The sequence below is a fragment of the Branchiostoma belcheri genome, unplaced genomic scaffold (genome assembly GCF_001625305.1).
Source record: "Branchiostoma belcheri isolate BF01 breed outbred unplaced genomic scaffold, Haploidv18h27 scaffold3, whole genome shotgun sequence".
In the NCBI taxonomy this organism is placed as follows: Eukaryota; Metazoa; Chordata; class Leptocardii; order Amphioxiformes; family Branchiostomatidae; genus Branchiostoma; species Branchiostoma belcheri.
Genome location: NW_017803909.1, coordinates 8,769,275 through 8,781,321, shown reverse-complemented (window position 1 = coordinate 8,781,321; position 12,047 = coordinate 8,769,275). Strand labels below are relative to the sequence as shown.

Here is a 12,047-nt window from a genome sequence, read left to right as displayed (position 1 = left end):
ATTTTATGGCCTAAAATTGTTTTCTATTAGACGCAAACACGTTAACTTTGAGTTATGCATCAATCGAATTACTCTCAAAGCAAGGACATTATATAACGTCCTTAGCCATATTAGTTCCAGAAAGACGTTCATGCATTTGCTGGCGAATATTTGCCTGATCAACATTATTACACGTCAGCGCTGACGTTAAATCAACTGACTACAATGGCCTGAATGTCACGCAAAAATCACGCGATATTCCGATCTACCATAGCCCGACCCACCTTCGCCAAACCGGCAAGCCATAAAATCGTAAAAATGCAAATATTTCACGGGCGTGCAGCCACTCTCCGATTGGTCCGACCGCTAATTACTGTGCTATCATTGGTTGTAGTGTTAATTGTGATGGACAGTCGGAATGTCATGCAGATATCACGCGATATACCGATCTGCCATAGCCCGACCCACCTTCGCCAAACCGTCTAGCCATAAAATCGTAAAAGTGCAAATATCTTCCGGGCGTGAAACCGCTCTCCGATTGGTCCAACCGCTAATTACTGTGCTATCATTGGTTGTCGTGTTAATTGTGATGGACAGTCAGAATGTCACGCAGAAATCACGCGGACGCATGAGTATACCGATCTACCATAGCCCGACCCACCTTCGCCAAACCGTCAAGCCATAAAATCGTAAAAGTGCAAATATCTTCCGGGCGTGAAACCGCTCTCCGATTGGTCCAACCGCTAATTACTGTGCTATCATTGGTTGTAGTGTTAATTGTGTTGGATAGTCAGGAGTGGTCTATTATTAGCCTGTGCGATGTCAGACGTCTGGGTGGCGTGAAGGATCAGGTGACTGTTTGGGGGGTGTGGCTGCCACGCTTGTTCGCCGACGTGTCGGCTGACCAGGTGTACAAAACGCTTCATGAATAGACCTGCCCGACGGGGGAGGGGGGCAACTCTAAAAAAAATCCCGGTCGGGCACCTGTAGCTAGCATCTTTTGTGCTTCATCTCAGACGGACCCTGACCCAAATACATGACCTTTTGAGACAGATAAAATGTACCGGTTAGCCAACAATGTTTATACCGTAAACTTAACGCCTTGATCGCCCTACCCGACAGGACAATGACCCGACGAAACCCGACCTAACCCGGCAGGTGTCCGCTGTATGCATGCACCGACTCATGACCACCCGATGACGCAAAGTCGGGTCTTTGTAGTCTCTAACAGACTAACTACGCTGGCTATATATAGGAGAATATTTGCCAGGGAAGTTTGGCCGCCTTGTAGGTTTGACTGGCCGCAGAGGGAAAGACACTACCTCCCCGCGGCCGGACTCCCTTGGCCAATTTTACTCTCTTTTTTTGCCAAATTCTACGATCCATATTCCCGTAGAAAGGCCTGGTGGATGCTAGGGTCTTTGCCCCAGAGGACTTTTTTTTCAGAAATAGGGTTTGGCCTCTGAACAATTTCAGCGGGATGTCCACTCGATTTCTTTGTCTTCTATTTTCTTTTCTTCTGTGAAAACTTTTATGGCTCGCTTTCATTCTGATGTAGTCGTTACTAGTCAGGCCATGTTGATTTGATAATATGGATGACATCCTCTGGGAACCCCAAAACTGATGCGAGCGTGCGAATAAAACTTGAGGTTTTGCCAAAAAAAGTTATTATGTAATCTACGTGGTCATGAAGGTTGAACAAATGACACAGAGTTTGGCTTTCGAATAATCTACACTTCAAATTCATTTCTTTACATTTTCGTCTTTTTTGGTTTGATATTGGCATTCTACGACACTGGTATCATTTTTTTTTTGCAACTTACAGTATACTTTTGCTCATTTTGATTTGTTTTCTAAGATTTACAGTATGGTTGAAAACTTTTTTTGGAAACGGCCGAAAATTTATGCGCGCGCGGATATCATCCATATAATCAAATCAACATGGCCTTAGTAGGTTATCATCGGGAAGTCAGATCTGTTGGTGTTGGCTAAGGACCAAGTCATCACGTGTAGTTTGTGATGGCTTCGGAAGAGTCTTAAGTAAAGTTATGACTGGCCCTTTCTCAGGATGGTGTAAGATGAGATAGCATGGATAGACAAAGGGAACTGTAACTCCCCGTGTCAATATTGTCGAGTTTTTGTCCTAATTTCAATGGCGAGCTTTAAATAAAAGCAGTGAAATTTGACCATGGACTGACCGGTCCTAATTCACAGTGCTCACAAAGCCCCGTCTACGATGTTGAAACAAGGTCTCTACTGACCAGCTCTACTGTACATATACCAACTGTAATGCTAGTATTGGGTCAGGGACTCAGTCGGAAATAGCACGACCGCATCACAAGGAAGTCTTTCATAAGTTCAAGACGCGCACAAGTATACGCACTTCCGATAATATGTTATGGGTGTTATAGTATGTACCAAACTTCAATGGCTTTTCTGTATCAGTATAGCCGGTATAACCGCTCTTCGGCGTAACACACCAGCTTCGCAGGCACGCAGCGCGGCGGCAGCTAGCTATATCACACCGAACGACTTGTTACACTCAATCTTTGCACATTTGATTGCACGAGTTGTTTAAAGCTTTCTAGTGATGATGCCCCAACTGCGCAAATGGTGGCAAAGAGTTCCAGTCTACTATACGATACTTATGGGGAAATACGAGTTTTTGAATACCTCAATTCTTGGTCGATAACTCTGATATTTGAAGGCATGACTGTTTCTTGTTCTTTTCTGGGCTGGTATCAGATACCAGACACTTAGTGGTTGGTACGTCCACCAGTTTATTAGTCATTTTAATGCTTTTCTTGCGTAGATGACACAAATGGCCATACAACCGCCATCTCTCCCAGACGTGTTGTATCTAGGCGACTCAGGAGCTATAAAGCTGTATTAAGATATATCAGAGCTCCTTGAGACGACATAATAAACATCTCGAGTTTGTCTAGACCCTAAAACTGTCCATTATAAACAGACTTCCGGCGAGACGCCCTGGGGACGAGATCTGTTTCCACTTACCCTGCCGCCAGAGGATGTGACTTTGACCTTCTGATTTGATTGAGTTATCGTCATGAAAACACCCCGGGTTGCTTTCGAAGAAGTGTAGGAAGTCGTCTGGTGTTGGTTAGGCCACACCGACATGATTTTATGGATGACATCCTCTGAAGACCCCCAAACTAGTGCGCGCGGGTGAATAAAAAAATTCCGACCAAAAATAAAAGTGGTACCAAACAACATGCACAGGAATACAAAGCTGGTATCCTGAATTAGCGGTAGTACATATATAGGGAGGTGTACGGCAAGCCGGCACATGCTGGCTTTTTGCGGAATTTATGAATCGGCACTGTACGTAAGTACTGAGTTCTTGAGTCGCGGAACTTCCGTAGCCTGGGTGTCATCCTCCATTGTTACCAGCGGCCTAGAACCAGGCCAGGGTCTCGGATGACGTGATCTTTTTTGTTTTTTGTTTTGTTTTTTGAGAACAGGCGAAAATCAATGCGTGCGTGGATGTCATCCATAAAATTAAGTCGGCGTGGCCTTAGGCAGTACATGGAAGGGCAATGTTCTACTAGCGTTTCCGGCTTTAATTCCTTGAATTCAGTACCGTTCAGAGACTCACCCGTATGCATGCCTCTCTCTATCTGATTTTAACAAAGTAACACAGTAACGATTTTTGCTTACAGATAGACAGATAGCTTTTTAATTCTCGCATGACACGTGTACATAATATTACATGATATACTATTCATACAGGTTGCTGTCCTTCGTAGTGAAAGAGAACAGGGCTGTCGCTCCGCAACTGGACGCTGGGTGGAGCTGTTGGGATGTTGTATCACGACATCATCGGCGTCTACCGCCAAGTCTGGGCCTTCCTCGCCATATACGTCCAACTGACGCTGTCAGCCATCGCAGGTAAGAAGTTAGCGATTTACAGGTTCCGTTTGTTGAAATTTACCTTTTGAAGCATCCTGTCTAAACATTTTCCTAGATATGATCGTGTAAATGATCATGTCCTATCACAAACAAGCACATACAGTGGAAGCCGTTTACAGTATTTGAAAAGGAAATTTGTTAGCGCATTTTTTCAATTACCCGGCCTTTCCGATTAAGAGACTATGAGGCTCAAACTCTCGGACTTCATTGAAACTATGGGGGTGGGGATGGACGTACAGGGCATCGGACACAAATAACGACACAAAGAATACAAACACGAGTCATATTTACGCATTAAAAACAGTGAACTTTATTAAGATCGGCAAATTTGCTCAAGGAGGTTAATTTTGCTTGTACTTTTTTTCGCTCACGTATTATTTTTTACACTATGTGCAGTTCCCCCTCTAAACGCCCTGTCTACAAAATCGTCCTATTATTAAAGATGGCTTCTTCTCCTTGTCTGAACAGAAGCCAGAATCATTTTGAATAAATATGAGTTAAAGGACGCAGTGTCAGCGTCCTCTGATTGATGCAAACTTATTTGATATCGCCGCCACTACCCTAGCCGCGAATGTCCGTCGAGTCGGGCGTTTGACGTTGTCCGTCGAAGCGCCGTCGGCAATGTCCGTAACGTTAGAACCTTGCGCTGTAGCCTTGATGTTGTACAGACGGGCGAACGGGATGTCAATCAGTTCTAGATGTACTGTCACGCCTCCTTCTGATTGCGTGAATAAGTGCGCGATTTCGTTATGCGTCATGGCCGAGACGTTCTTGTGGTTTACTGAGACAAGCCTACCGCTCGGTACCACGGAAATGGACTTGCGTGTGCTTTTTGTGGGAAACATCACCTGCATGGACCCTTGCTGCCGGATGGTGATCCCGAAGAATCCCTTGGTCGGTTTAAGCAGGAAAAAGGTCTGGAGCTTAGAATTGGGTACGGAGACACCGGATTGATCATCGAGGATATGGCCGCCGTCCTCTGGCGGGGTCTGCTGGGTGGAGGCCGCGCCGTTTTCTGGAGAGCTCTGCTGGGTGGAAGCCGCGCCGTTTTCTGGAGAGCTCTGCTGGGTGGAGGCCGCGCCGTTTTCCTAGGCGGGGTCTGCTGGGTGGAGGCAGCGCCGTTTTCTGGCGGGCTGTGCTGGGTGGAGGCCGCGCCGTCCTCTGGCGGGCTCTGCTGGGTGAAGTCTGACCTCTTGGTGCGACGGATCCTGTCAAGCAGTGGGCTTCCATCATAATTTTGCAAAGCTTTTACATCTCATTACACAAGTTAATTTCACAAGGTATTTCCACCAACGCAGAGGACGAATACAGGACAAGACAATACTCATTTTCACTTGAGTTAAGTGGGGAAAGTCGTGTAAAGTGCCTTTCCCAAGGGCACAAGATCGGTGGCATGTCAGGACTCGACCCCGGGACCTGTTGGTTCAGAGTCGAGCACGCTGCCGCTACGCCACACGACCTCACAAGAAGTTCTAAGCCTGGTTCCTGCTAGACGCGTTTAAAGTACATCATACAAGTTGACAAACACACTTTAAATACTTTCCGAAGGTGTGAAATCTTTGGCTTCTAGATATTTTTTTGTTGTGACGTTAAATATTTGATGTGTAACATGATGTGTTTCAGCTGACGACTCTGCCCGGCAGGAGGACGAGCTGTGCATGCCTCCCCTGGGCTGCTTCAGTACCGCCCCGCCCTTCTCTCACCTACCGCTACCCTGGCACAGGGAGGTCGTCAACACCAAGTAAGGAAGGCTCTAACTTACATTAACGTTACTTACACAAAAATGCGTCATGCGTGTTATTGTGTGTTATTAATGTGTGTGTGTGTGTGTGTGTGTGTGTGTGTGTGTGTATGTGTGTGTGCGTGTGTGTGTGTGTGTGTGTGTGTGTGTCTGTCTGTACGTGTGTGTCCGTGTGTGTGTTCCACGGTTTGTTAGCATGCACTCCTCGAAGACAAACATGATTCGACCCAAAAGAATCTAGATGTATTTATTTATTATGATGATATGTAGTATAAGCAGTAGATAATATGTTTTAAAGAAATATTCAACTTACAAGTAAAATAGGAGGTAGACTCATCGGTTCATTTTAACATTACACAGATTCCTACTGCGCACGCGCTCCAACCCAGACGAGGACCACCAGATCCACACGGGAAACATGACGTCACTGATGACGTCAAACTTCGAAGACCGCGTCAAAACGTACATCGCCATCCACGGCTTCACCCTGTTCTCCGCCATCCCAGACACGCACTGGCGGTTCGAGTTTACCAAACGGTTTGTCCTCTGAGTTTTGGGGTGAGACTTTTGAATTCCTCTCTGTCAACTCTTTTTTTTCTCTAATATAGCTAGTATCTTGACTATCTATCAAAGTTATTAGCTGCATGTCCTTCAAGTATATTTTCATACATCCGACGTTTCGGTGTCGTCTGTGTACGTTTGGGACCGCATCTGTAATACCACAGCAGCGACACCAAGCTGCAGTACGAATCAGAACCAGCAGTTGTTGTCGGTTGCCCAAAACCACTGGTTGTTCAGTAAAGAACATTCCTATACAATCCCTGTCCCTTGTGTAGATGTGGGAAGTACAGGGGTGCCAGAGTATACAGTGCAAGTTTACGGAATACAGTGCAAGTTTACTAGTTTACAGTGCAATTTTACGGAATGCAGTGAATCGTATTAATATTAGTACACAGTGCAATTTTAATAGAATACAAACCAATTTTACTAGTAACTTTGCACTGTATACTATGATTGCGATAATACGATTGCGCTGTATTCCGTAAAATTGTACTGTATACTAGTACGATTGCACTGTATTCCGCGTAAAATTGCACTGTATATTCTTGCACCCCTGAAGTATTAGCGAAGTAAATAAAATCTGTGGCTTGTCTCCCCAGACTGTTGGAGAGGGAGAACGCGAACGTGTTTTTCGTGGACTGGCAGGGCGGCTCCCAGACCGGGGTGGACGCCAGTCAGGCCGCCTCCAACGTGCGCGTGGCCGCCGCGGAGCTGGCGCACTTTTGTACATGGATACAGGTAGGAGGGCCTTATAACAACCTTAAAGCACATGCACATGGTTCCAGGTTTTGAAACAGGAGCCTCTACCAGGCTTTGGCCAAATAGAGAGATAACATGACAGGGGAGTTTGTCTGCTGGGAGAGAACATTTTGCCGCGCCGTTCTCTCCCAAAAGACAAACTCCCCTGGCATATTATCTCTCTATTTGGCCAATTTCTACTCTTTCCAGCCGCCTCCCGAAGCCTGGTAGAGGCTATGGAAACAGTGCAAAGCATGTAGCTGATAGCACAGATTTGCACAAAAACACGTTATTTGACTTTTCTACATTTAGGAACGTTGACGTTGACTGTAATTTGTATGGTCGTCTTGAAAATTGCAAGACATGGTTTCACTGGATACTTTCAACGTTTATGGTTGGAAAATTCAAGCGGAATATGTTTGGTATGGAATGGTTTTGTGTTGTATTTCATTTCATCTTCCAATGTCTTACAGAACCAAACCGGAGTTTCCCTGGAGTCCTTCCACGTGGTCGGCTTCAGCTTCGGTTCTCAGGTGGCGGGGCTGGCGGGAGGACAGCTCAGTAACCTGGGCCGCATCACAGGTGGGAATATTAGCGCTCATCCAAATTGAACTCTTGTTTTAACGCCGAGAAGCGGAAACTCAGAAAATGTCGACTGCGCCTCAATTCTAGCCTCTACTAGGCTTCAGGAGGCGGCTGGAAAGAGTAGAAATCGGCCAAATAGGGAGATAACATGCCAAGGGAGTTGGTCTGCTGGAGAGAACAGTTTGCGGCTCTAATTCCCTTGGCTCCTATTCCCTTGGCATGTTATCTCTCTATTTGGTCGATTTCTACTCTTTCCAGCCGCCTCCTGAATCCTAGGAGAGGGTAGCTTCTTTACCATCGTTAGTCATCGCACGATTTTGATGTCGTATAGCTGGCATTTTCAAGCAGATTGTGACAGAAGCAACCATCGAAATGGTTCTAAGCGCTGTCCCCTTTCGGTTTAAAGACAGGCTCAAATGCGTCCGACACTTGCACGACTTTTCCACGACAGTTCCCTCATTTGCGATTGTACGACGTTCGTACGATGAATCAGTGTGACCTCGCCTTCAGGAAGAATGCCGCCAGGTATGAGCCAAGGCTAACACAGAACCTTGTTATCCACTGTCTCTGTCAATGGACGCCTAAGATTATTATTACAAGTACAGTTTATTTTCCATATTGAAAGTTTGGTTTATTTGGACTCAGGGTTGGACCCGGCCGCCTACGGTTTCGAGGACAACCCTCCTGACGCCCAGCTGGACGAGACAGACGCCATGTTTGTTGACGTCATCCACACTGATGGCGAAGTTATCGCAGGCTGGGGTGAGTTCCTTCATGTGTTCATTTGTTAGTTAGTTATTTAGTTAGCTTGTTAGTTAGTCAGTTACCTTCGGCTCGTGGCCAATATTGCATACAGGAGCTTGCAAAATACTTACAGACACACGTACAAAAATTTCCCTAACTATAAACTAGTACCTTGGCATATTGCAACCAGAACGATCTGCGGCAGAAAGCATTAGAGTGGACAACTGGACATGTAAATTGATAATGACTTTCCAAGGCTTCTAGCTTTCGACTGATGCTGTATGTGGAGTTATTTTCAATATCGATATCTATAACCTATTTCAGGACCAAGTATAAAGCGGCCGATTGGTCACGTGGATTTCTACCCTAATGGAGGTCTGAACCAGGCTGGCTGCGATCCCTGTAAGTTTTTTTTTACTTCCGGGACGGAAATATTGTTTTCGGTAGCGCCAATGGGTGGGCTGTGTGTTTGTGTTGATTCCGCACTGTAACACAGGGAATTAAGTCATAGGTCGTGACCTTCGGGTTCCTTTGGGGGTCATGATGTGGTTTGTGGTGGGCAGGAATGTGTGACTGGTGGTGTGATCATTGAAGGAATTTGCGTCGTACAATCGATATCGTATATGTAGCAATGATCCATTGTATGATGTAATTCAATCGGGTATTTCATTCTGATTTTGATTCACTTAAATCACCCGAACAGAGGCCTGGCGAATGCTGTCTCGTATCAGCCACATGCATGATGATTTACATCATCACCTGGACGGAGGCCTGGTGAACCCCGAATTGTATTAAGCTTACGAAAGGGTATACCACCTTGTGGTATAACCCTGACCAGTATACGGTCGACCGATATGATAATTTTCCTCTGATCATACCCAGTCTCCAAGTCTGAAAACTTCCATGCACTTTTCTGCAGCCTTCACAGGGCTGGACTGGTACTGCGACCACAGCAGGGCGTACCGACTGTTCCTGGACACGATGGACCCCTCCACGTCGCCCCTCCGCGCCTACAGGTGCGACAGTTACGAGCGCTTCCTAGCGGGGACCTGCATGAAGTGCAGGGCGAACCGCTGCAGGAACCTGGGGATGGACGCCAGCAGAGTTCCCAGGAAGAAACACGTCAAGATGTACCTGAAAACGACGGGACAGTCTCCATACAGAGGTATCTAGAACTGTTTATTTGCAAAACGTCATGATCTGTTTGTGAAGAAGTAAAAACAATGATATCCCAAGAAAAAGGCGGAGGGGTACTTTATATTGCAATATTCCATCTTTTTCCATAACGATTTCGCATCCATCATATAAATCACTGTTATTGTCTGGATTATAATAACAATAGCAATGGCAATGACAATGACATTGTCTGAGTTATAAGAAAGGTAACGAAAATCAGTTGCTAGGTGAAGTTACATACATGTACATGTAGAAGGGGGAACTTCAGCTATATGTAACATACCACAAAAATGTGACACTAGCCCTGGCATTCCTCGTCCTGGCACAATATTTTTCAATAAATTCATGTCTTATTTAGATCATAGACCCCTTTTTTGCCCTGCAATGGCGTAGTTACTTCCGCGTTCGTTGCGTTTTGCTGCGGTGTGATGCGTTCCACGAGAAATACCCCCAAATCAGGGTGCTATATAGATGGCACTGTATGTGCAGAACAACAATTGTTGTGCTCCGAAGGGCTATTATATTCTTTCAATGAAGCCATTTCTGAGAGCGAGATGATAGAATTTCGCCCCTCTACAGTCTACCACTACTCGGTGAAGATACACTTCCGTCCCGGCCGGTACCACAGCTACAGCGGGACCCTGTACGTCACCTTACACGGGACGCAGGGCAACACTGAGGAGATCACACTTAGTGGGTGAGTTCAGAAGACTACATTGTTTTCTTGGACAGGGGTGGAAACTTTCATTCTGATGATTCAGCTTTAACATTGCACACTACAAAGTTGAAAAGTAAGCAAATTGTTGTTGAGAAAAACAGTACCTAACGATATATATATGGTATGTCGTTGACTCTGTTTTCTTATTTTGATATGAGTGATATTTAGAGTGAAAACTTTGGATCCAACACAAAAATTTATCTCACCTAGAGCTTTCGACCAGTCACTCTGGTCTTCCTCAGTAGACTGACCCAGTGAGGCCTGTCACGTGGCTTATTTGAAGTGTGACGTCAACACTGGGTCAAAGGTATCTGGTAGACGATGTCGACCCCCGTCGCGGTTCAGTGAAGGGTGAAGTTGTAATTTTGATCTAGTTGTTTGTCATCTGAACCGAAGCATGGTGTCTTGATTTCCAAGCAGATGTTGGGCAAAGGTCTAACCGTTTTCTGACTGCCAATATACTGACCTCCCTTAAAACGTAGCAAAACGTTACGATCTTCAAAACCCGACATACATCTGCTTGGAGACTGATGGTGTGTCGTTTCCCACAGGGCAGAGTTGACGATAGAACCCCGGAAGTCCAGAACTTTTCTCGTCACAACGGTGCGAACAGTGGGCAGGCTGCAGGGCGTCACCTTCCGCTGGGCGGCGCCTCTACCACCTCAGGAGGACTCAGGTAGCTGGTTCTCCTGGTGGCGCAAAAAGCGTTCGGTGGATGATGTACCACCTCTCAGTGGCAATAGACGCTCAGTACATGGTAAACAACGTGTAGAATTTCCCGTGAAAGAACGGCGTGAGGGACAAGACGTCATCGCCGGTAACCAACATCGACGTAACCGACGTTCCTATTCGGAAGACGACGTACTTTACGTCAGAACAATCAGGATCAAGTCTGGACTCTCTCAAGAAAGGTCAGTACTCGACAGATAAGTTACTAGATACTAGACTTGACGGCATCTAAAGAAAAATTAGATTTAAGCAGTCAACACACCTAGGAACAATTGTAAGAATGAGTTTGCAACAATCAACACAGAAAAGAAAATACTAGTAGAACATTTGTTACAAATGCACAGATTTTTCCACCTTTCTCTCGTTTCTTTTGCTCCACGTAATGTGTACGTGGAAAACCGCGATTGTGTTTTAAAAATGTGACACTTTCTTTCACTACTAGGTTCCGACTCTGCAACCCTCGCGAACGGTCCCGGACGGAGGGCATTCCTCCCAACCAAAGCGTCAAGTTTCGGGCTTGTTGACATCCGACAACCACTAGTCACAAATCATAGATAGATATCAGCTTACAGCAGAAAAATCAGCAGCAGTTTTTAAAAAATCATTGACACTACAGTTAGTGGGATTTCTGATAGAAATGAATGGTGTTAGTAGAGCATATTAGAGTAGAGTATATACTGTGTTGACAGTATGTTTTGCTATGATTCAAATTGAGGTGATTTGAGTTGAATTTTCTTGTATATGCGGATCTGCCAAAATATAAATCGTACATGCTATGCAACCACAGTCAAGCACTCATATCTGTGTGTTTGTTTGTTTGTTTGTTTGTTTGTTTGTTTGTTTGTTTGTTTGTTTGTTTGCACGGCGGAGGGTCACTCATGCAATCCTCGGCCTCCTGAATTCCCCCATGCCCACCCCTGATTCCTAATGGCTCCCAGACAAACTCTGGCACACCTTCAAGTTCAATCCATTTACTGCGTCTGACATATTGTGTCATTCTGCATGTCAATCTTCCGCACCCACGTGCTTTCAGCCTCCTCTGTCCGGATAGCACGCACACAACCCCACAGACAGACCCACTCAAAACAATACTTTCGTACTCGTAAGTAATATGAGATAATGATACGACAATGACATAATTCAAGT

At 45.5% G+C, this 12,047-nt stretch overlaps 1 protein-coding gene across 1 annotated transcript; it reads left to right on the top strand.

Moving 5' to 3' along the window:
• The first annotated feature begins 3,743 nt into the window (after nt 1-3,743).
• LOC109473436 (lipoprotein lipase-like) lies at nt 3,744-11,425 on the top strand. Its single transcript, XM_019773296.1, has 10 exons — nt 3,744-3,888; nt 5,533-5,650; nt 6,011-6,187; nt 6,811-6,949; nt 7,423-7,531; nt 8,180-8,296; nt 9,207-9,443; nt 10,034-10,151; nt 10,724-11,083; nt 11,344-11,425. Exons 1-10 carry the CDS (start codon nt 3,801-3,803, stop codon nt 11,423-11,425), a joined length of 1,545 nt encoding a protein of 514 aa, XP_019628855.1. The 5' UTR covers nt 3,744-3,800.
• The last annotated feature ends 622 nt before the right edge of the window (nt 11,426-12,047 follow it).